The following is a 22,819-nucleotide window of genomic DNA, read 5'->3' on the forward strand; positions in this document are numbered from 1 at the left end:
CTGGAGTGACACTACAGGCAAATGCGATAATTCTGGACCCGAAAATAAGGAGGAAAATGCACTGGAAAGTAAATATTTTCCTCCATATTTCCCTTTGACCAATAGAGGCCGAAAAAGTTTCATGTTCCGGTGAATTTTCAGGCGACAAAAACAAGCTTACCTTCCATTTATAAACATTAAGCGCTGGCGGAGATTCAACTCCTGCTTCAACCTGCCTTTTTGGGCCTCTTTGCGCACCAGAAAATGATAACTTTCCGCGTGCTTATTCCTAGCCCGAAAATCTGTAGGAAGATGTTTACTTTCCAGGTCATTTTCCTGCTTATTCTCGGGCACAGAATTAGCGCATTTGCCTGTAGTGTGAGGGCCTTAACAGAGGTTACATTGCGGATGTCGCTCACGATGAAACGAGGGTCCATGCACAATGGTGGGTGATTTGGGTGGAAGCACCCGTTCGTGGCTGTGCAAAGTACACGCTCGGCACTGCAAGTCCGGAATTGTCCCACGCTCCAGGTCCCAGGAGAAACAAACGAGTCATACCTCGACTTGCTTCAGCTCACCCCTTCTTTCTGCCCTTGACTTCATGCGCGAATGCAGCTCCTCTGTGCTTTCTGACTCGACGAATCCCCTTCCGAAGGCTGTTAGGCTGAAACTGACCGCTATACGCGATCGGATTCAAGGACAACAATTCTTTTGCCGACAAGTTGTTACCGCCCTGGGCCTGGATTGTTTTCCGACATTGAAAATCGCTATGACTAGGCGCTTCTCTGGCGCTAATCACGGCGGCAACGGTGATTTTACAGAGTGCCCCATGCGGTCTCCGAACACTAAACAAAATGACTCGGATATTTGAACGCGTATAAAAGACTCTGCGCCAGCATGGCTTTTCTCATCGTGACGACTCAGCTTCAGCTCCTTCTACACTCATCTCTATCAGCATGTACGCAAAAAGGCTTGCTCTGGTCTCTGTTGCTTCTGGTGCCCTCGGGTCAGCCGTTACGCCTAGCGCACAATCGACCTGCACGACGGTAGCACAAGGCATCTTCGTTGGCGATACGACTGGTAGGCTGTCCGCTCGCAAGGTTCCAGAGTTTAACTAACGCGATACAATAACTCACAGTGTACAGCGACCCGTTCTCTCTTGAGAACGATACACTCTCTTTCGGCCCTGCAGAGTACTTCCGCATGCCAGATGTGGAGTTTCAAGCTTGCACCCCGAACATTGCGGTGTACTCCAACCAGGAGACAAGCGCGAACGGAACCTACGCAGGTACGTTTCTTTTCCAGTACGAATATACCTCAGCCCATGTTTCATCGTACAGGTCATTTATATGTTCCTTCATTGGGTACCTGTCTGGGTGTGGAGGATATCTTCAACTCGCCTCCATACACAGTGACGACTATGGCGTGCCCGACCGACAACGACATCAACCAGAGTCGTGCAAGCTGGGTTATGGTCAATCAGAAAGTGTACTGGGCAAGTCTTACTCGCGTGTGTGATGGGCTTCTTGACTGACGTTTTCTTAGGGCGGCATTACCTCAGCTGAAGGCCCCATTTACCAGGGCGGAAACGACTGTTTCGGTCTTGGCTTGTACGGATACCAAGGCGTGAGCGAGGCTAACGAGGAGGGAATCCCGGCCGTCATCGGGACGACACCATTGGTTTGTGGAAACGGTGCTCACGTTCATGGGTTCACTATCGTCGCAGACCCCAATGCCTGATCCCACTACCCGTTGCTTACTCTAGTTACTTGGAGGGGTCTTTGCATCGTTTACCTGATTTTATGGTTTCTTGGTTGTTATTGGTTCATATTTTGGGATCTGCACGTCAAATATTGTGGTTTCGTGGTTTGATAGCCTGTGTTTTCTGTGTTGCGTGAATCGCATTCAGGGGTAACTTAACCTCAACTAAAAGGTCCGGGTCGGAGGACGGCCCGCGCAGAAGCGGAACATGAATGACCTCTTAGATTTTCTGCTTCTGCTTCGCCTCCACGACCAGCTGCCTCCATTTCCCTTGCAAACAAGAGGGAGACTTCGTCCAGACGATATCACAGTAATACTCTAACCTAGTGTAAGTCAATTGCAGTGACCCATGCTCATCACTGATGTGTTCAAGGACTCTGGCCCTCTTTGCTTCACTTCCAGCTGCCCTGAGAACCATTGACACAATTCTTTCGCAAAACGCTCATAGCAATTCGCATAGAGCAAAACTTCCTACACGCCCAGCTCTACACGAGGCTCACCCTCGATAGGTTCCCTCGAGTTCTCATCGAGATGACTTCTGTCTATTATCAGATTGTGTCTTGACTCCCCGCGGGGCAAGATATGCTCGCTGGAGTCGCTGCCGTACGCTATGAGGCTCTCCGACAGTGTGAGGGCTCGCGAGCATATGGAAGCATATCGTGGAGGGCGTCGAAGTCCATAGAACATCTGATGGCGATACCAGCTCCGCGGGCAAAGATCGGCACTACAGCACAAATCCAACGCGTCCCTATGGCTCCCCAACGGTGGTCTTAAGCTCGATTGCCAGCGAGCTCAATTCAAACTTGGCATTGGCACCATCCCGCTGTCGCTTTTCCTTGAAACATGCTGGGTCGATCCAGTCTGATGAGGTGTTCTCGGTCACCTTATCTCCTGCAGATCGTGGGATTTACCTCTCGATGGGTAATGGGTTCGATAGAGAAGCCGGTTCTCGTGGGCGGGCGCGACAAGTTGTGCGAAGTTTACTTCCTTGTTAGACTTGACTCCGTGAGATGACTGACAGGGTTCTTCGTAGCGCTCGCAGTCACTAGCTCTTCATAATGCTGCATCGAGGCCCCTTGTCCATTGCTTTTGGGAACAAGAGTGGCTACATTTTCGTATTCCCGAGGCACTGTCTTCTACTGCGCCCTTTGCTACCGGGGACGGGGAACCTTCAAAGGAGTATATTATAAGAGTTTACCGACCAACCTCCCCGCTTTCGTTTTCTTTACCTCCCTCCCCACCCGTCTTCACCTCCTCCACACACCAGTGGGAACAACATGTCGTCGAACAGGGCCAAGCTCGAATCACTCCTCTCCATCATCAATACCGCCGCCCAGGAGGCGATCGCGATGTACGAGAAGGAGGGCGGCGACGTCCCGTCGTTCGAATCGACGGACTCGCACCCTCTCGACGATGCCTTGGACACTGTCGCGCTCAAGAGCACGATCCGAACGCTCGAGGGTGCCTGCCACCAGCTTTGCACCACCCTGGCACCGCCGTCACACACGGCAATCAACGTAAGTCGACCCACCTACCCCACCTCACCGCACCGATTGTCCCCGTGAATGCATCTGCGGCCGTTATCTGAGAAATGCTGGAGCGAGCTAATCGCCATGTTTCGTCTAGATGGTGCAAATCTACGATTACGCCTGCATCCGCGTCGTGCTCCGGGAGAACATCACCAACATCCTGCTCGACTATCCCAAGGGCATCCATGTCAACGAGCTCGGCAAGATTATCAATATCGAGCCTAGGAAGCTCGCACGCATGATGCGCGTGCTTGCAACTCGCGGCTGCTTCGTCGAGGGTACGGATTATCTCCGGACCGACTCTTTGCGAGGTATTGACGAGATAACACAGTCGACACCGACACGTTCGCAAACAACCGGCTGTCGCTCATTCTCCACAGTGAGCATCCGGTGCGGCATATGGTCAGCCTCCACGTCGAGGCTTGTGCGAAGGGCGCGTCTGTCTTCTGGGAGACCCTGAAGGCTCCAGAGCAGGGCCCCTCATATGACCCCGCCCACGCTCCCGTCATGTTCGCAAACAATAGGGATGGTATCACGGGCACTTTCTTCGATTGGATGCGTGAAGATGTAAGTCACATGTTGCAGGGGCAGAGAACTGGTACTCATTCGCCATTCCCAGGACAGCAGGCGCCTGGTGAGAGAAACCATTGGTATACTCTTATTCGTTACTAACATGAAATAGAGCTACCACCGCTCGATGAGAGGCCTCAACTATATCATGGGTTCTCTCGCTGTGTTGACGAGTACGTTCTGCTTTTAATGTCCCGCTTTCTGCGTGCTAATCATCAGCGCCCTTGCATAGCCTACCCCTTCCCGGAAGTTTCAACCGTTGTCGACGTTGGCGGTGGAATTGGCGCATTCTCCCTTCCTCTGGCCCGCACACACAAGAACGTCAAGATCACGATCCACGACCTTCCCGAAGCTCTCGTTCAAGCTCGTGACGTACGTCTATAAACCCTGTATAAGTAGCCACTGGCAGATAGACTCACATCAAGATGTTCACATAGATTTGGGCCAACGAGTGTCCTGAGGCAGTCAAGGAGGACCGTGTCGAGTTCAAAGAGCTCAACTTCTTCACGCAGGTGCCGGTCAAGGGCAAGGACATATATTACGTGGGTGCCTCTTAGCACTGTCAGTCGAGTATGAGCGCTAAACTCGTCCATGTTTTATGTTGTTGTAGCTCCGTAACATCATTCACGACTGGCCCGATGATGAGGCTCTTCTCATCCTCCGCAACGTTCGGGAAGCCCTTGGCCCGAACAGCCGTGTGCTCGTCCGTAAGTGCATTAATGCATCACCACTCAATGTGCTACCATCTCATCCCGATCTCCTGCAGACGACTACGTCCTTCGCGGGCTGAGTCGGAAACAGGCCGAGGTTGAGGCCTCTACTCTCGGTGCTGACATCGTAAGCAATGTCCTTAATAAACAGAGCAGAGCAGCATTCTAAGCGGATGTTTATGCAGGCACCTGAGCCGTTGTTGCCCAACTACGGCGTCGGCAATATCCGCGCGTACGAGCAAGACATGACAATGTGGATACTTCACAACGCCAAAGAACGGACGCTGCAGGACTCCGTCCAGCTCGCGTAAGTTTCTTGTTTCGTCTATATATGGTCGATGAAAAACGTCGCTCACCACGACCCTTTCGTTGAATAGTGCTGCTGCGAACCTCAAGCTCGAGAAAGTCTGGGACCTCGCCGAGGCGTGCGTTCTCGAGTTCAAGGCCGCATGATTATGATCCTTTTCTATGCCATGTTGAAATAGAAACATCAAGGACGATTATGTATCATAGATGTCCAGAATAGCATTCCATGTAGATCACCAACCCTACATACAGTCGCTCAATGCATCCCTCAACGGATAACACAGCATCGGAAACATCCGCAGCGGGAACATCAAGATGGTAGTCAGTGTCAGCATACAACGATATTATGTCGGTCTAGGGCTGATCAACCCTGTGTTCAGGGGGACGTCTGATATAAGCACCAACCACAGGAATCGACGTCGCGAATTGATAGAACATTTGGAATGCGACGAAGTTGGACACACTTTGGACACACTTAGGTACGATATATATGGTTCAGGGCGTGCGGTAATACGACTGAGGACGGTGTTGAAATCGGAAGTCCGGCAATCGCGCTGGTCTGGCTAGGTACGGCGGTCCGGCGGCAAGTCGCGAGGGGTTTTGGGGTCTTAGTCGAAATCAAAACCACGGTCGGCATAATAATGTTCGTCGAGTTGAATGTACTTGGGTAGGTCAAGCCAGGGTAGTACGTCCGAACCTTCGAGCCGCTGTGAGCATAGTATTTATGGCGATATTTCCGGCGGCATCCTAGAGCAGACATGAATGGTTGAGTATGATACAGACTTTGAGAGCAAACAGAGACTCGGAGCATACCTGCGCACGTCAGATTGACGACCTTTGTGAACTCGACGCCGTCGTCGAAGGTAAAGATAATGTCCCGGCACACCTTGTCATAGTCACGCATGCGCTGGATTGAGGGCACTAGTACTGCGAATTTGTGCATACCAAGTGCATACGATAGTTGGTGGGCAAAGGGGTGTCTTGCCTAGTATATGAGGAGAGCTTCGGAATAGAAAGCTATGGGTTACTCACATATACTTTTGTCCCACCCGTGCTCCTCATACTTCTACAATGATCTCTGGCCTCTTCTCTTTCCTCGAGCGGTGGAAGCGACCAGATGAAGCCTCGAAGACCCCGCCACATGATAGGAATGTACTGGGTTCGGATAGACGTGACCATGGATAGAAAGAGCTGGTGGACATAAGAGGTTGATGATCAAGGTGGAGGCTGTCGACTTAGAAGTCCTTCGGTTGGATAATGCTGATATCTTCGCGAAAGTCGCGACAACATTCGATAAACTCGGTGATCTGCTCATATTCGAGCTGCTCAAACTGGGAATAATGCCGGGGGACACAGGGAATGGGAATGGGGTATAGATAAGATAAAGTTCAGGAGGGCTAGGAAATCTGCGCGACGCGGCTAGATCACATGCAATTGACTTTGTTTGGGGACCCCGCAACCGCGCCGTACCCGCCGTACCTGCCGGACTGCGTCGCAGCTCGCGCAGCGCCAGACTTCCGGATTCAACGACTTTCTGATACGACTAAGGGTATCAATGAGAATCAGATTTACAACGAAGGACAAATAACAGTTTAAGCGAGATCAAAAGGTTCATAACCATAAAAGCGAGATTTCTAACTGAAGAATTTGCAAGGAAAGCGCGAGTCATCCGCACGAAGGTTCGCAGTCAGGCCAATGTCAAGGTGATCAGTTGATGTCTGCATCGGTATAGGGGGTAGGCGCGAAACCAATACGCTTGTTCTTCGTGTCGTACACCGAGTAGTAGCGCTCCCTGCACCGTTTTAGCAGCGAGTGTATGGTTAGCGTATGATTTCACACCGTGATTACAAAGGGGAAAACCAACGGAACGTGAACTCACAGGAACGTGTAGCCATTGATGAAAGAGAGGCCTTTCGCAGTGCCTGAGAGCTCACCGAGGTCGGCCACGATCAAGTAAACGTACATGCTTGATCCTCCGATCCGAATGTTGAGGTTCCGAGGGAATATTTGAGCGTTGCGAGTCAAGTAATACGTTTTCCCGCCAACGCTGAAGTTGAGGTTCTGCAGGCTCTCATACTGATCGTTGGTGATGCGGAGAAGGCCCGTACTTTTGTCCAGGACGGCACCAGTAGCCTTTTGATACTTCTGGAATGCATCTGCGCACAGAATAGTTAAGTAGATGCGTCAAGGCGAGCAATTGTGGAGGAGGCGATACACGTACCGGTAGCGAGGAGCACGAGGGTAGTGTCGGTGTCGACGATGCCAGCGCCCGTAAGGATAGACGTCGAGGGCCCGTACGTAATAGTCTGATCAATTCCCCAGTACTCGCTCGCAGGGAACGTCTTGGTGAGTGGGACATACGAAACGTCTCCGTTCGTCAGGACCGCATCCGGGGCTCCGAAGCTTAGCTCGCCATGACCACCGAGAAGACCGGAAGGCCCGAAGAAGATGCCAAGTTCGGCGCTGCTAATCGAGCCCTGCGAGAACAGGTTGTCCACCACAGTCGGAATAGTCCGCTGACTGTTGGGGGAGAGCGTGCCTTTCGTCAGACCGATAGGCCCAAGACCGAGGATGCCATCGACATTGTACAAGCCGCGTGAGCGAGTGGCGACGCCGATGGATTGGTTAGCGATTATCAAGTTGCCAATGGTGACCTGGTCGTCGTACTCATTCCCTGAGAACGAGCCGGAGCCATATGATACAGACTAATCAAAAGCGATTGTCAGCATGTTCTACTTGAAAAAACTCGGATACGCACGACGCCCTGACTGGTTTTACGTGATGTGCTCGTCTCGACGTAGCGCCTGCCTGCACCAACCCAGGTATTAGAGCTACCAGTGTCGATGAGGAGATTGTCTACGAAAAAATCCAACGTCAGCTTCCCATAACTCTTGGCAGCTCAGTAGCAGGAACGTGGTTACTTACATTGCGTAGGCGGATTGCCGACGCCGATGGAAGCCGTGTAAGACACATTGGTGTTTGTCGCGACGACGCGACCATCGCGTTTGTCCTTGCCGGATGTGACCGCCTGAACAAGGGCTTGAGCCCGCGCACGGTCGATGTCGGCGATGGTTTGACCAAAGGGCAGATCGAAACGCCTGACAATAGACAGCGAGGTCTTCGCGGAGCGTGACTGGGACTGAATCGGCGAAGCGACCGCAGCTACCGCGAGGGTGCATAGTGAAAGGAGAGCGTTGAAAGAGAGCATTATGATGAAATCGAAAACGACCGCGCGAATAAAGACAGACAGGAGAGAAGACTTGGATCGCTGAGCTGAAGAGACACGCACGAGCGCGTGCATTTATACGATCTAGCCAGCGATGAGATTCTGTCATCCGTAGGCTTATTCGGGAGAAACGATACCTGAGAAGCATCCGGCGCTCTTCTTCTACATTCCTTCATTCGACTTCAAGTTACTCGGCTGAGTGTATGAGAATCCGTTGTACAATACAATCAGAGCGGATTCACGTACATGATGTCTTGACGTAAATTGTCCCCACGCTTTCCAAATAACGCGATAGAAAGGCCGCCCTACAATGACAGACAATGACACCATAGCATGTCCTGACGTTGGCATAAAAATAGTATGCGCATTCCTAGAAGAAATGCATGCCTTCGTATCAAAAGCATCTTGAAGGCGAGAAATCGAATTCCTGGCGCTTATGGACCCGAGTTAATCGAGCTAGTGTTGGAATTGGATCAGTATTCTGATGCCAAATCGTTGGAAGTGTTTACGCACTTACCTTGTAGAGGCCACCGTTCTGCGTACATCAATAGCGGTGACTTTGGCCAGCATCTATCACGAAATTTCAATGCATGCCACTCATTTGTGGCTGACCAGATGAGGCCAGAAGCACACTCTCTCATGGTGGCGAATGCGTGTGGGTTGGTTGAGCACCTCCAGATTATGGGCGTGCGATCCGATGTTTAGTTCGCCCGGTTACCAACTAGGCATCAACTAGAATACACTGCCGGCAGCTCTCGGGCGGAACGAGGGAGTGATGCATATGTGATGCCCCGGTCAAACGACGTGCGCAGCGCAACACATAGGCCGGCTGTCTTTGACGGTTCGGAGAAAAAGACGTCCCCATTGATGAGACAAATCGGCACTGCTATTAGGGTAATCGTAAGATATCACAGATGTTGCGTAGGTCAGATATTTATATGGCAACCACACCAAGAAACCGAAAGCGTCTACCGACGCTACTTTCTAGATCCCAATGGGCTTAGTCGTTCCAGTTCCACATAGATTGAACTTGCTTCCAAATCTTGAGAACACCGGTGCTGATGCTATAAACACGGACGACAGTGCGGTGCTGATGAGTCTCGACACTCAAGGGGAATAGTGACAAACATACTTTGCGTTCTCCACCTCGTCCAGACGTACCCACTGCGCAATCACGGCCGGCTGCGAGGCGCTCGCATTGACCGAGTTCTTCTTGCCCTTGGGTTTCTTGCTCTCGGGACCTCGCGATGGAGCGTCGTTGGTAATTGTAGGGCGTGGAAGCAGTGCTGGAGGCCTGGAGCCGTTCTCGCTCCCGCCCTCGAGCAGGACCCACTGGACGCGGTATGTCTTACGGATGTGCGAGAAGACGTGAATGACGTCGCCCGCCGGCTTGACTCGCGTTATTCGAGGGGACTGCGCGTCTCCCTGAGCAGCTTTCTGCTTCCGCGGGGGACTGCTAAGAAGTCCTTCGAGGAGCGTGTAAGGCGCTTCAGCCAGTTTGGATGCGGTGGAGGAGATATTGGGTATCGACGGGAATTCTTGAAGGCCTGCCAGAAGACCTGCGAACACGAAATCAAATCAGCTAGAGTTAGTTCCCTCGGAGTATTGGAATGACGCACCGCTTTCAGGTCGCCGGACGAGAAGAAACCACCGTTCGTTGGTGTTTTTGTGGCGCCACTCAACGACGTTGACCGAGTCCATCTCCTCTCGGGCCTTCTTGCGTTCTGCCTTCATAGGGTATATGGTGACCGAGCCAACCTCCTCGTCCGCTGTGACAGGGGCGCAGAGTGTGCAGAGTTCTTCAATATCAGGTGCGTCCTCCATTGACTCCTAGTTGAAGATGGTCAATATTCATGCGCGGAAGGACATGGTCCTCACGAACCTCCTTCGTCAGTCTGTAACCCTGACACCACTTGTTCAATGGGCATTTTGAGCAGGCCGGGTCGCGAGGCTTGCACACCGTGCTGCCAAGCTCGATCAACGCTTGGTTGATGTCTCCCGGGTGTTCAGCGCGCTTCACCATCGCCTCCGCGCCTGCCCAGAGGACGTCGAGTGTCTGCTTTGACTTCGGTGGTGAATGCAGTGCGAGTAGTCTACTCATCAAACGGTGTACGTTGCCGTCAAGCTATTCCCTTCACGTGTCAACCTAGGTACGCAAGAGCAGTGGAAGGGGGACGTACCACGGGAGCACACTCGTTATATGCGATAGAACATATTGCACCAGCACTATACCGGCCAATGCCGGATATCTTTGCCTCCATCTCCTTCGCATTCGTAGGCAGGCGTCCGCCAAAGTCCTTTACAGCAATCTGCGCACCCTGATGCAGCCGCGTAGCACGAGAGTAGTACCCAAGACCCTTCCACAGCGCCTTCACCGTCTCGTCGTCCGCGTCAGCGAGGTGCTCGATGGTTGGAAACCTAAGAGAGAAGACGTCAATTGACTCGAGAAATTGGACGAGAACCCACGTACTTTTCCATCCACCGGTTGTAGTATGGTATGACGGTGGCGACCTGTGTTTGCTGCAACATGATCTCGGATACCCAAACCTACCAGCGAGCATACAGTCAGAGGCTTACTTCAACGGCGATAATGTTGTCTTACACACCTCATAAGCCCTCTGTGACCGCTCTTCCGCGCCCAGCGACGGATCATAGCGCTTCCTCCAAGGCATCCCGCGCACATCATGCACAACATTGTACCAGTCCAGCAGGGCAGCCCGCAGGGGCTCTGGAGAGCTGATGACGTGGAGTGATGCTGCATGTGGTTCGCTAGAAATCGATTCTTCAGCGTCTTCTACAACGGCACTCTTGGTCTTTGTGCGTTTCCCTGCAGGCTTTGCCTTCGCGCGCTTCCCTGGCCGGTTGGAAGTCTTCGGCGCATGGGCAGAGTAGGACGCGTCCGAATCGTCGTCAATAGCCTCGTAGTCGTCCTCCGAATCAGAGACACGGGATCGTTTCCGAGCAGGCATATTCAGGGTGGAAATGGTAACGACAAGGAGGTTCGGTGAGAAAGGGGAAAGCGCGACTTGGGCTCGACGCGTCTTGGCGACGCGCTCAGAAATTCCCACGGTCAACGGATGGACTGCTGCTATCTTCTCCCCCACGAAGCGCATACATCCTCCCCATTTGTCGACTCTTAGGATCTTACTTTTGGAAGGCGGGGAAAGCACAACTGTGGACAACATAACCCTCATCGCCATCAATCTTCTGTCTCTAAGAACATGGAACGTCACTCAGGCTGATGAACAGAGTCGTTGAGTAATGTCATTTATAAAGTGCCTAAATCCCAAGCTTTCCGCCCTCGCTCCCTTTGCTCAAGGCCGAATCAAGAACGGTGTCTGATTTCAGTTTGGGACTGCTCTGTTAAAGTATCCGATCGTGGTTCCAAGGAGTCTTATGGTAACAGATTGACCGTCTTCCGTTTGCAGAATTGTGACTTTGTCGTCTTTGATGATAAGTTTCAGCCCACGCTTGGTCAGATTAGAGGGCCGGTAACGCGGTGGAGGCCAGCATATTTTGCGTTTCTTCTGTCGAAGCCATCCATTACTATCCAAGCAAAGGTCTGACCAGGAGAGGTTGTCGAAGTAAGTCCCCGTGTCGTTGTCTTCGCTGGGATTATATTGGTCTTGTACAGGCTCTGATCCGGCGTCTCTCCCCTGAGGCGATGTCTTTTTCAGCGCCAGAGTCAAAATACCACCCGGGATCCTGCGAGACACCCGTGAGAAGTCCGGAGACTGCTCCGGGGGGTGAAGGATGAACGGGCCAACGTTGATGTCGGGCAGTTGTGCTTTTGTCACAACCATCGGCGAACTAATGCTCCACTGGAGGTGTTTGATCCTGTACGTGTTGACTCCGATATACCACAGGTCGACCGCATCTCGTGTAACAGAAGCCAGATGACAGATATCGTTGCGTTTATGTCGCGGGAACGAGGTTGACGCAAGGTGCTTGAGCGTCTTGCCCCGAATAGAGTACACGGAAATCCTCCATGCTTTGTTGTACCAAAGGATCGCAATGGACGCCTCATCCTCAGAGAAGCAGGTGTTTCGGTGTACGTCCATTACTATGTTATCATCGACACACCGCACTGATACACCGCCCTTGTGGACCCCGGAAACGGCGTCCCAGACATCGATCTGCTTGTCATGTCGTTCCGAATCTGAGTCTGCTTCCTCGACTTCCGCAGCCGACTCTGAGTTCGTGGTGCCAAAGCCAGTCTCGAAGCACGTGGTAAGATATGTCGACTGGGGAGAGAACTGGACGGTCGGCTTAATTGTAGCATCAAGCTGGGGCAGCTGGATTTCCATTCGGGATTGAGAGCCGAGGATAAGGCATTTCCGTTCCGTCGTTGACAAGTAGGCCTTCATGTCTCCCCTCATAGAGGAGGTGAGAAAAGAGTATGCTTCCCCGAGAGGAACTGATCGAGCTAGCACAGTCAAAGACGGACGCAACGTAGCCTGCACAAGGTCAATGATGAGGATATGCTCTGAGCTCTGTTGTTTCAAAGCGCCAAAACATATTTCGCTTTGTGACTGCCAGTGAGTCCTGCTTGACTTGCAGATGCCTGTAAGGCTGTCCCCGAGCTGTATTCCCACTAGTTCTCCGCTGTGCTTGACAGGTTCGGCTTCCGCAAGGGAACGCGATGGGGTAGGCGAAGAACTGGAAGCTTGTATGGTGCGCACGTAAACTTCCGAGTCCTTGCTGTTGCGTGTGATGTGAATGACGAAGTCACTCGCGGGGGTATAGAGACACCATGGAAATGTGGCTGCGTCATAATATTGCCCATGCTCCACCAGGCGGTCATGAAGAATATCGATGCTGAAGAGTAAACCGGGGATAGATCCTACTAGGTGATTGTCATCATGAGAGAACTCCAACGAGCCTCTATCGAGTTTCGCCTCGAGGTGGACGGAAGGTAGTTGGAAGCTGTGAAGTTGATGACGGGTGGACACCTCATAGACACGAACTTGAAGGCGGTGCTCTTTGGTTTCTTTTCGAGCCCATACGCAAGCAAGTTTGGTAGCATCACGCGAGAAGGCTACACAGCCCGTTAACACTTCCGTCGACAGACCATCAAGCGAGTAGAGCGCGTCGTTTGACAAATTCCACAAGTAACACCTCTCCCCCGGGCCATCACCCGAAGAATAAGGCAAGATAGCAATATGTGAGCCACTGTGGATGATACTGGACCTGGAAGTGGAGTAGCTGCCCAGCGGTCGTGAGTGGACCGGAACTCCAGAAGGCGTATCCCACACGCGTACAGAATCCCAGAACGTCGCTGCAAGCTGTGACCCGTCCGGAGATAATGCGAAGCTCAAGACTATGTCTTTGACGTCGATGGCGCGAGCAACGCAGTCCCAGTGATCAAGTAGCCCTTCTTCAAACTCGAAGCTTGTTAGAGTGTCGGTCATGGCAGAGGTATATGTGGAGCGAATTGCAGACTTCGCCGGGCTACAGGGAAAGGCCGACTCATAGACGTGGAGAGGAAAAGAGCTAATCGGGTCGAAAAAGTCCAGAGACAACCGCCAGCTGTCATACAGCAGCGCCATAGCGAGATCTTTTCTGGAAAATATCTGGACGTTCCAACCCTAAGAAAGTAGATAAGTTTGATTGCACTATACATCCGTGTAAACAACGCTCACCATTACCACCATTCTGGCCGTTCTGAATATTTCCACACCCATAGCTAGCTCGCCGAAAATCGAGTACGCCTCGATCGCAAAAAGAACGCGCTGTTGAAGGAAATCTAAGAGGAGGTCGCAGACCTTCTGATTCGGGGAGGTCCGCCGGAGGTGATATGACCAGTGCCTGCACGCGTATCGAAGCGCGCGAGGAACCGCGTCGCGTCTTTGGGGGAAGTCGGAAATCTGAGAGGAAGGATCTTGGAAGTCGCAAAGGTCGTGCTTCAGCAACCTCGCCATCGTTCGGAAGCACAATGACACCAGACGGCGATGCGTCTCGGGACCATCATCGGCTGCATCATCGGTCTGTTGTGAGCGTCTCTGCAAAAAGTCGCGGAGAGAAGTGTGGTATATCTCTACGGGCTCGGGCGAGCCCACAGGGGGAATTGAAACCAGGGCTGAGAAGGGAAGGAGATACTGATGAAGGTCGACCTTTCTAAAGAAGACCTGCAAATCGGATAGGGAGAGTGGTTCGGCGAGATGAGTAATCTGAGAAAGGTACTTCAATCCGGTGGAGCGGATGGATGCGTCTTCAATGCCGTTAACAATGGAGGAATATAGGTGATCGATGTTACCCCACACATGAGCCACATTACGACGTAGCATGCTGCACACAAGCTGAAGACGATCCTGTGGCTTGCCTTGCTTAACCAGTCTCACTACAGTCGCCGCGAAAATGAAGCGACCAGCGGCATGCTGATTCAGCGTTACGAAGTCGTTTTCAGCAGGCCATGGTTGGGGATGCAGAATCGAGAGCTGGTGAGAGTGATATACCTTAGCCAGCTCGTGTCGAAAAAAGTGGTCAATATCTTCAAGCGATTGGTAATTGCCGACCCGCACAGTGACGACCCTCGTCAGATCAGAGAGGTCACTAGTACTGCTGTCCATCGTGGCACTGATGTCAGACCAGGGCCGGCTAGTAATGAAGATATTGATGATTGGCAGCTTCTTCTTATCTTCTAGAAGGCGAGCAAGTAGGAGGACGAAGGGTTGGATATGATCTTCGCCGCTCGTGCTTCCCTCATCAAGGGCGTCCAAGATGATGGACATACCAGGCCGACCTTGACTCTTCAAAATGAACGCTAGCTCACGCAGAGGACTTATGATGAGCATTTCGAGCTGAGCACTACGGGACTTTTCGGAAGAGAGGAGGGAGGGGTCGTTGGAGATGGCTTTCGTGATAACTTCCTTCGCCCGAGGATGATGCAACCCTAGTTGATAAGCAAAGGTAAGGAGAACATGGTCGAACGTTTTCCGTTTGGCATATTTCCTAGAAAAAAAGAAGGTCCCTGCGAGATTTCCGGTACGATGAAGGTGGTCCGCAAACGAATATGCTACACTTGATTTTCCTGAACCAGACTCCCCGACGATCCATACGATCTTGCGCTTCTTGTCGTCTGCGAGGCTGTAAAGGTCTCTGAGGAGGCTTTCCCTGGTGTGAGGGAGGCACTTGGAATGCGGTGCGCGTTCGTTTGAGTCATACACAGCACCTTGCGCACACGCTTCAGCAAGTTTCCACCACACATTCCCGTCGGTTTCAGCAAAAGCCGATGCTGTGATCATCAGTTCGTCAGAAGCGTCATAGACGTGAGCAGGAGGACTCACTTCGCGAGTTGACAGACATGATGGTGGATCAGGTTCAAGCTGAGGGGAACACTGCACCCCGAGAGCCTCGAGGAGCCCACATGGACCCATCACCACCCATCGGCGCTTAAGTTTGGCATAATAGCATCCGAACGGTTACTACCGCACGTCGACGACAAGGAAGTACGATTTGGGCACAAGGTAAGTCAGCGACCTTCAAGCGAGCCGGGCTGTGTCCATTGGATGTGACTTACCGCATGCTGACCATGGAGGTGTAATGTATGGGATGTGAAAGGGGAAAGAAAAACAAGGAGTAACTTAAGAGCGCGTCTCGGAAGAATTCACAGGGGGAATAGCCCGATAAGTTCTCGGGACTTATGGTGGAAATATTGAAGACGTATTTTAATTTCGTTTTGCAGAAAAAGGAAGACTTATTTGGTACATAGCGGGGAGATATATTGAATGAATCGTCTCTTATAGCCAAATTAACCGTGTCAATTGTAAAGCGCCAAAACTTATTCAAAATGTGCCCTTGGTAAGTTCCAAGATAAGTCTCGCTGTCCTGGCAAAACTTAATTAAAATGCATCCGCAATATTTCCACAATAAGTTCTGAGAACTTGTTGGGCTATTCCCCCTGTGAATTACTCACGTTGTGCGCAACGTGGCCCTCATGTCTCTCGGTATTCAATGTTCTTCAAATCCAACATCAAACACCACCGATAGCTCAGCTTGCCCTCTACTTTCCAAGTCTCTCGAACAGCAAATGAAGCAACTACAGATCACAATTTTCTGCTACATTTCCGTTACTGATGGTATAAATTACACATCGTGTGCCAGCCCAAAGATAGGCCCGTCTCGTCGTAAGTGGCAACAAAGCCTCTTTGTATATACTATAAGCCAGGAGATAGCCCGATAACACCTCACACCTCAAAGCAAATCAACTTTGAAAGACAGAAACAAATAGAAAAACGAATGTCAAAAGAAAGCGTTCAGGCCTTGCCAGCGTTTGCAAGAGCTGCGGCTCTTCTGCGCCTGGCTCGTTCCAGTGGAGGCAAGTCGTCTTCGTTTGATCGGAGGCTCGTATCGGGGTCTTGCGCTGTCCATTCATCAGCTTCACGACCACTTAAACGAAAGACAAGAGGGTACGTACAAGGCGAAGACACCCTCTCGCTCCCCTGCACACCGTTATCTTCCACGTCGGAAGAATCCCCATCGGGAACGTACGGCCCAGGAGTAGTGACGACCGACTTGGGCAGCATGGATCGACGGCGCTAAGGCATGTTAAGATCATACAACACAGAGAAAGACCAGAGACCAGACGAACCTTCTGATTCCCGGAGACGTTGATGTTGTCCAAGTCCACCTTGAACTTTGCCTCATCGACCCGCTCACGCTGCTCAACGCATTCCACCACCCACGCAATACCCACTACAGCAGGCTTAGGATCGTTCAGTAATCTGCCAGACGATCGCTACATTAGCGCTTCTCTTGGCACACCCGATTGTGGAAGAGAGACCAACCTGTACCGTGACAACGTACTCGACAAACCGTTCTTGAACACGATGTGCGTGCAGCTCTGCCCTACTCTGCCTAAAATCCTCGCCCCCAGCCCGCGGAGCATATCAACGAACAGACTCCCCGCGTCGTCCCCGTCGTCCGTGCGCACGTCCACGAAGATCGTGCAGCTCTTGAGCACCTTGAGCGACTTCTTGCTCTTGTCCTTGCCGCCACTTCCGCTACCGCCTGCTAAGTTCATGCTCCCTCCCGCTCCATTGCTGGGAACTATGCGCATATCGGTGTCTTGGCTCACGCTGCCGCCTTCGCCAGTACCGTTGGCGCTGGTAGGGTGGCCGCTTAAGGAAGAGCGCAGGCCGGTACGTGTGCCGACAACGACGGGTTTGGGTGGCTTCGGCGGCGTGACGGGGATTGTGGAAAGGCTCTGCGAGAGGGACATCAGAGCCATGCTAGCACGGCGTGAGTCGCCCCGTGGTCTATGATTCCTATCATTTCCGTTCTCCTGCGCCGACGATGACGGTGACGACTGGACGAATATAAAACTTCTATCGCCATCGTCACCTTTCCCATTGGGCGTATGCGGTCTGGCGGCGGCGGCGGCGTCGACGTCCATCGCTCCCTCCGCCGATCGATCCTCTGCATCACCAAGTCCACCGAGTCTACCGAGACTGTTCCCGCTCTCGCTCTCACCCATCTCCACATCCACATCCTCGTCCATCGCGGCACCACCACCTTTGACAGGACTCCCAACGACCATTGGTAAACTCGACTTCTGGCTCGCTCGCGCGTTCGCACCTGTGCGCCCGAAAATACCCGTCGTAGCCCGGCCCCTCAGGCCAGCACCACCACGCACAGGCACGCGCGAGCCGAACGGCCCCACGCCCGCGCCTGTAACAGACCCGGGCGCAGAGCCAGAAACGGCAGCGCCAGAGACAGACGACGCATTGGACCCTGGAGTACGCACAGAGGAGGACATAGTGCTCGGGGCGAGGCTCGCACTCCGCTGCATCATCCCGAGACTGGATTTGCTCCGCGGAGCGACGCTCGTGCTCCGGTTCGTGCCCGTGCTGGTAGTCGCGTTGGTGCTGCCGCTCCTGGCCCTCCCAGATATCCCCGCCGCGTTCGTCTTCATCCCACCCAGTGAACCATAATCCCTCGCCTTGCCCTTTGCCTTGCCCAGCGCAGACGACGCCCCCGAGGAGCTGACCTCGCTATCGGATATCTCTGATTCGTCAGCATTGAACCCGAGGCTCGTGTTCGGCCGGCTGGGCGGGGGCATCGCGAGCCTGTCGAGCGCTTGTGCAAGCGTGGAGAGCGTGTTCCGGAGCGGTGGGCGTGAACTTCCTGGGGTGGTGGTGCCCGTGCTTGTGCTAGAGGTCCATGGGAGCTTCGACAGACCGCCGCTGGAGGCGGTGGACATGATGGAGGTGGGCTTGCGCGGCGATGGGACGGGCAGCATGCTCGGCCTTACCGTCGGCTTCTTCGTGCTGGGCCCTGCAGCTGCAGGGGTCGCTTTCGCAGCATTGATAGCAGCACCGCTCGGACCCGCTGCGGCAGCAGCCGGCTTGACAGGGGTAGCAGCTGCAGGTGTGCTCGGGCCCTTCATAAACGCCATGAGCGACGCCTGCTTCAGCTTCCCGCTCTGCACCGTCTTGAACTTTTCCTTCTCCGTTGGCTTCGGTTGTTCCTTCGCCTTACCCTTTGACGGACCAGCAGCAATAGAATCAGATTTGGCCCCTGATGCAATAATCCCCGACATCGATGCACCCTTGCTTGTCCGCGGCGACACCCTCGTAGGCTGGACCACCGATTTCGCTCGCGTGCGCCTTGGCTTCAGCGTCGTCGTGATCGCCGCCGCCTCGATCGCGTCCGCAGTAGCGGGACCAGGCACGTCCCCGATAGGCGAGGTCGGAGCTGCAGGGGCAGACGGAAGCGGAGAAGCCCCGCGCGCTGCGTCGACTTCGGTTTCACCCTCGACTTCACCGCCCTCGCTCGGAACCTCCGAGAGCTCTGAAAGCAGTTCTGTGGGCTCGTACGGAATGGCCAGGTCCTCTGTGTCCGGTGCCGGAGCTAGCGTTGGTTCTGCCGCGTCTGTTATGCCATCGTGGTCGCCCACTTCCCCCCGTGCAGCCTCCTCAGCTGCGTTGACTGCCATCTCATCCCTACGCCCTCTCTCAAGCTCCACAGCGTCCGCTTCAGGTTCCGATGATGGCTCGACGTCCACGTCCATCAGCTCTGCCGGCGGGGGCGGAGATGGCGAGCGCGGTATCGACATACGCTGCGCTGCTGGCGCGGGCAGACGCGCGTCCACATCCATAATAGAACGCGAGCGCGATCGGGACAGGGAACGAGAGCGAGAGCGAACGAGAGAGGGAAGCCACGGTTCGGTGCGGGCGCAGGAGGGCGTGTGTACGGGTGTGGGTATGCGCTCGTCGCTTGTCGTGGGCTGGGGCGGAGCGTGAGGAGACGAGTGTCGAGGTTCTGCCGCCTGGCTGATGCCGTTCTCAGCGTCAGTCTGGGGTATAGATTGAGGCGGACTCTTCGATTTCGACTTGGCTTTCGCCGAAGGTTCACCTTGCACAGGCTGCTCCTGTGCCATCGGGTCTGGTGGTAGTAGTTCCGGCGACGCAGCTCTGGAAGACGGTCTGGATGGTGCTCTCGACGGAGCCCTTGAAGTCGCTCGTGACTGTGCCCTTGACTGTGCCCTCGCAGCTGTCCGACTCGGCTGTCCCTTCGACGGCGCTCCAGCAACGGGAGCCTTGACCGGTGGCGCTCTCGATGATGCTCTAGACTGGGCTTTGGCAGGTGCTGGATGTGCCTTGGCGGGGGGAGCTTTCGATGAAGCTCTAGACGGAGCTTTCGACGTTGCTCGCGACATCGTCCGACCCACCCTTGAGCCCCCAGCCTGCAATCGCGAAGCTTCGACTCCCGCGGCAGCATTGTCTTTCGCTGCCTGGTTCAGCAGTGCAGCTAGCGTCGGTGCTGGTGCTGCTGCCGGTACGGGTGTGGGTACTGGTTCAGGCGCGGGCTCCGAAGCCATCGAGGGTGCGGGGGACTCCTTCCGGTTCGGCGTCCCTGTGGATATACCTATAGCAAACCAAAAATTATGAGCACAATCACGCATACATCCACTCACGACGCCACTGCTAAGACTACTCACGTTCACCCTTCTTCCGCATCGCCGCCCTGCGCGTCGTCGGGCCTGGCTTCCTGGGTGTAGGGCCGGAGCTAGAGGGCGTTGCCGCTGTTTCGAGTGCCTGCGCCAGGACATTCGTTTCTGGCGTTGGCCTCATCTTCGAAGCGGAAGTGGTCGGAGCGGCCTTGGGTGTTGATACTAGGGTAGTTTGAACGGGAGGTTTGGTCGGGGCATGGGATTGAGAGCGAGGCTGAGAATGTGTGCTGTGGTTAGAGGGTGCTGGTGAGGGTCGGGAGTTGGCCAGAGACGTAGACGTAGTGTTGGTTGGCAGTGATTCCAGCGACGTCGTCTCCTTCGACTAATGATCCAGTGAAATCCATGAATATACGTTGACAACGGACGTTATCTGGGGCTCACCAAAGAGGAGTCCCCCACCTTCAAATCTCTCCCCCACTCCAGCTTCGCTATCCGCACTCCTTTCTCCTCGTCCCCATCCTCCTCCTCGTTGTCAGCCCGCTGCGGCACCCATGGTGTCGGCGGTATCGGTGTGAGCGGCGACATGGGCGTAGCAGGAACCCCACCGAACGGAGTCTTCGGCATCGTTGAAGCTTTCTGATAACGCTGTCCGAGGAGTGTACTCCGCGGCGTTGCCTTGACCGAGCTCCCAGAAGCCGCGAAAGCAGCAGTCCGAGATGGAGCGGCTCGCGGCGTCGCCAACTCACCCGCCTGTGTCTGTGGGCTCGCAGTCTGTACCGTGATCTCGGGGAACATCGCAGCTCGAGCACCTAAAGCCGAGGCAATGCCAGGGCCAGGGCTCGCAATAGAGCTTCGCCGCTTAAGCTTCGCCTTTCTTTTGCTGCCGCTGCCACTGGCGTGCACGGTCGACGCCATGTCGCCGTTCGTAAAGGGTGCGAACGCGTCGACGTCCATCGGCTCGTCTTCCTCGCCTTCGCCCTCGACCATCTTCTCCTTCTCCTTCCCGTTCTCCTTGGCCTTTCCCTTCACTCTAGAGCCCTTCGCAGGCGTAAAGTCCAACGCGGGCATGCTCCCCTGACGCTTCGACGGCGACGGCGGGAGCTGCCGCAAGTCGATGTGCGGAACCGCGCTTTGCCCTGCTTCATCTTCGCCGTCCTCCGCCTCTGAGTCGGCCATAGCGCGCCGCTTCTCCGGGGAGGCAATGGCAGGCACCGAGATTGCGCGCTTGGACCCGCCTACCTTGCTTGGGCTGCCTTTGCTGGGATTGTGCCCATGGCCCAGTAGCGCCCCGGCGTCATTGGGGTTCGTCCGCGGCTTGTCCCGAACGGGCACGATGATGTCCTGGAATGAGAACATGGGCTTGTCGACGCGTAGGCGCTTGGGCGTGCGCTCGAGGCTCGGGCTCGCGGGCACGGAGAGCTCGCGGCGCGTATCCGAGGTACGTTTTGAGGCGGGTGGCCTTGCTCCGAGTCTACCCTTTCGACTATCGCCCTCCTGATCGCTGTGAGCGTCTTGGTTGTCTGGTGGCGCGTTCGGATCCGCGCCCGCGTCCATGTCGACGTCTTCTTCCCCAGGTTCCATACCCTCCCTTCTGGTCGGTAGCGACAGTACCATCTCGTCTGCTTTCTCCTTCTCGTCCTCTCCTTGCCCCCTTGATGGGCCGGGAGCAGCAACCTCTTCTGTCTCCTTACGACCCGCCTTCTTGAACCCCTTTCTCACCTCCACCACTGGTCTCAGCTTCTTCGTGGCGTTCGCTACAGTCCCATTTGTGCGTTTTCTGCGAGCCGTCTTGAGAGGTGACTCTGACAGGTCTGCGGGAAGCGGAGGTGGCTGCGCTGCAAGTTGCGAGCGAGTGCGTTTGTCCGGCATGGCCAAACGGGCGTCAATGTCGGCTCGCGCGACAGTGTTTCGTCAATCCTTCCTTTGCGAGTGTTCTTCAGCGAGTCCGTAATGAGTGTATGAGACGGGGCCACCGTAATGCCACGAGTTCGGGACGCACCTTGTGGACCGTCTCTTGTTTAAAGTCTACCCTGCACCTTTCCACGAGGTTGCGTCAATCCAAAGCCTCTATAAGATCTGTGTTCCAAGCTTTTCTCCTTGTATGCGTGGTCCTTCCGTCCCCTTGACAAGTGAGACAAGCGGAAGAAAAGAGAAAAGGTGTGGCAAAAGAACAAAGAGGAGGACGTTGCGCAGAACGCGGACAAATCGCGATCTCACGAGTGACGAACAGTGATAGACGCGCATCACGTGTTTCGTGACTTGTTACGTGACGTTGTGACGGGTCTCGCTGTACAGCCACGCTGCGTCCTCTTGACTCCCTTGATCCTGTCCTCCAGCAACAGCGAGTCACATCTCGGAAAATTGCATGACGGAGTCATCCAGAGCCACACTGGATATGAGCTCCTCTAAACCTTTTATGTCTCATCTGCGCCTCATAAGCAAGATAAACCTCCGCTGCGTTCCGGCGTCCTGTGCTCTATCAAAGGTCGAACATATCAGTTCCCGACATCAAACCAAGCGCAACGATAGGAGGCCTACCGGAGCAAAGAAATAGATGGCAAGAAAACACGGTGTCGGATGTCGAATTCTGTGAGCGTAAGCAAAATTTCCCTACAACGCAGAACTCAACTCACCGCAGGTACCGGTACTTAGGTCGTTGCGCTTTCTCGATGAAACTCACACGGACCAGCGCTTCCCTGGCTGCGGGTCGCGTGCGCCTTCGACGTCATCAACTTCACGTAAATGAGTACACGACATTGGTGCGACGTCCGCTCATCGGACACGGCGCTGATGTGTATGTGCGTGGATCCTTGACAATCCAGGTTATGCATATACGGTTCTCGGT

At 54.1% G+C, this 22,819-nt stretch overlaps 8 protein-coding genes across 8 annotated transcripts; 4 read left to right on the top strand and 4 right to left on the bottom strand.

Moving 5' to 3' along the window:
- Positions 1-597: 597 nt before the first annotated feature.
- CONPUDRAFT_137782 (uncharacterized protein) lies at positions 598-1,906 on the top strand. The gene is made up of 4 exons (XM_007771426.1): positions 598-1,059; positions 1,118-1,267; positions 1,320-1,474; positions 1,525-1,906. The coding sequence occupies exons 1-4, from the start codon at positions 936-938 to the stop codon at positions 1,717-1,719; spliced, it is 624 nt and encodes a 207-aa protein (XP_007769616.1). The 5' UTR covers positions 598-935; the 3' UTR covers positions 1,720-1,906.
- A 214-nt stretch (positions 1,907-2,120) lies between these two features.
- CONPUDRAFT_137783 (uncharacterized protein) lies at positions 2,121-3,008 on the top strand (the record flags this gene model as incomplete). The annotated part of the gene is made up of 2 exons (XM_007771427.1): positions 2,121-2,711; positions 2,774-3,008. Coding segments are annotated over exons 1-2 (288 nt in total), but the record flags the coding sequence as incomplete, so codon positions are not given.
- CONPUDRAFT_105838 (S-adenosyl-L-methionine-dependent methyltransferase) lies at positions 2,981-5,128 on the top strand. Its single transcript, XM_007771428.1, has 9 exons — positions 2,981-3,257; positions 3,367-3,547; positions 3,601-3,903; positions 4,072-4,211; positions 4,277-4,381; positions 4,450-4,546; positions 4,606-4,676; positions 4,735-4,856; positions 4,927-5,128. Exons 1-9 carry the CDS (start codon positions 3,018-3,020, stop codon positions 5,000-5,002), a joined length of 1,335 nt encoding a protein of 444 aa, XP_007769618.1. The 5' UTR covers positions 2,981-3,017; the 3' UTR covers positions 5,003-5,128.
- A 1,434-nt stretch (positions 5,129-6,562) lies between these two features.
- CONPUDRAFT_166168 (aspartic proteinase precursor) lies at positions 6,563-8,134 on the bottom strand (the record flags this gene model as incomplete). The annotated part of the gene is made up of 5 exons (XM_007771429.1): positions 7,781-8,134; positions 7,614-7,711; positions 7,077-7,560; positions 6,735-7,011; positions 6,563-6,647 (listed from the first exon to the last, which is right to left on the bottom strand). The coding sequence occupies exons 1-5, from the start codon at positions 8,061-8,063 to the stop codon at positions 6,563-6,565; spliced, it is 1,227 nt and encodes a 408-aa protein (XP_007769619.1). The 5' UTR covers positions 8,064-8,134.
- Positions 8,135-8,975: 841 nt separating this feature from the next.
- CONPUDRAFT_166169 (DNA glycosylase) lies at positions 8,976-11,050 on the bottom strand (the record flags this gene model as incomplete). Its single annotated transcript, XM_007771430.1, has 7 exons — positions 8,976-9,145; positions 9,214-9,640; positions 9,701-9,911; positions 9,964-10,206; positions 10,262-10,499; positions 10,552-10,628; positions 10,688-11,050. The coding sequence occupies 7 exons, from the start codon at positions 11,048-11,050 to the stop codon at positions 9,082-9,084; spliced, it is 1,623 nt and encodes a 540-aa protein (XP_007769620.1). The 3' UTR covers positions 8,976-9,081.
- A 3,966-nt stretch (positions 11,051-15,016) lies between these two features.
- Positions 15,017-15,325, bottom strand: CONPUDRAFT_57767 (uncharacterized protein; the record flags this gene model as incomplete). The annotated part of the gene is made up of 1 exon (XM_007770882.1): positions 15,017-15,325. A coding segment is annotated over one exon (309 nt), but the record flags the coding sequence as incomplete, so codon positions are not given.
- Positions 15,326-16,185: 860 nt separating this feature from the next.
- On the bottom strand, positions 16,186-17,973 carry CONPUDRAFT_82834 (uncharacterized protein). Its single transcript, XM_007771431.1, has 4 exons — positions 16,868-17,973; positions 16,672-16,804; positions 16,498-16,618; positions 16,186-16,443 (listed from the first exon to the last, which is right to left on the bottom strand). The coding sequence occupies exons 1-4, from the start codon at positions 17,308-17,310 to the stop codon at positions 16,337-16,339; spliced, it is 804 nt and encodes a 267-aa protein (XP_007769621.1). The 5' UTR covers positions 17,311-17,973; the 3' UTR covers positions 16,186-16,336.
- A 1,387-nt stretch (positions 17,974-19,360) lies between these two features.
- CONPUDRAFT_82835 (uncharacterized protein) lies at positions 19,361-21,219 on the top strand. The gene is made up of 3 exons (XM_007771432.1): positions 19,361-19,949; positions 20,023-20,356; positions 20,416-21,219. The coding sequence occupies exon 3, from the start codon at positions 20,798-20,800 to the stop codon at positions 21,050-21,052; it is 255 nt and encodes an 84-aa protein (XP_007769622.1). The 5' UTR covers positions 19,361-19,949; positions 20,023-20,356; positions 20,416-20,797; the 3' UTR covers positions 21,053-21,219.
- The last annotated feature ends 1,600 nt before the right edge of the window (positions 21,220-22,819 follow it).

This window comes from Coniophora puteana, assembly GCF_000271625.1.
Source record: "Coniophora puteana RWD-64-598 SS2 unplaced genomic scaffold CONPUscaffold_7, whole genome shotgun sequence".
Taxonomy (NCBI): domain Eukaryota; kingdom Fungi; phylum Basidiomycota; class Agaricomycetes; order Boletales; family Coniophoraceae; genus Coniophora; species Coniophora puteana.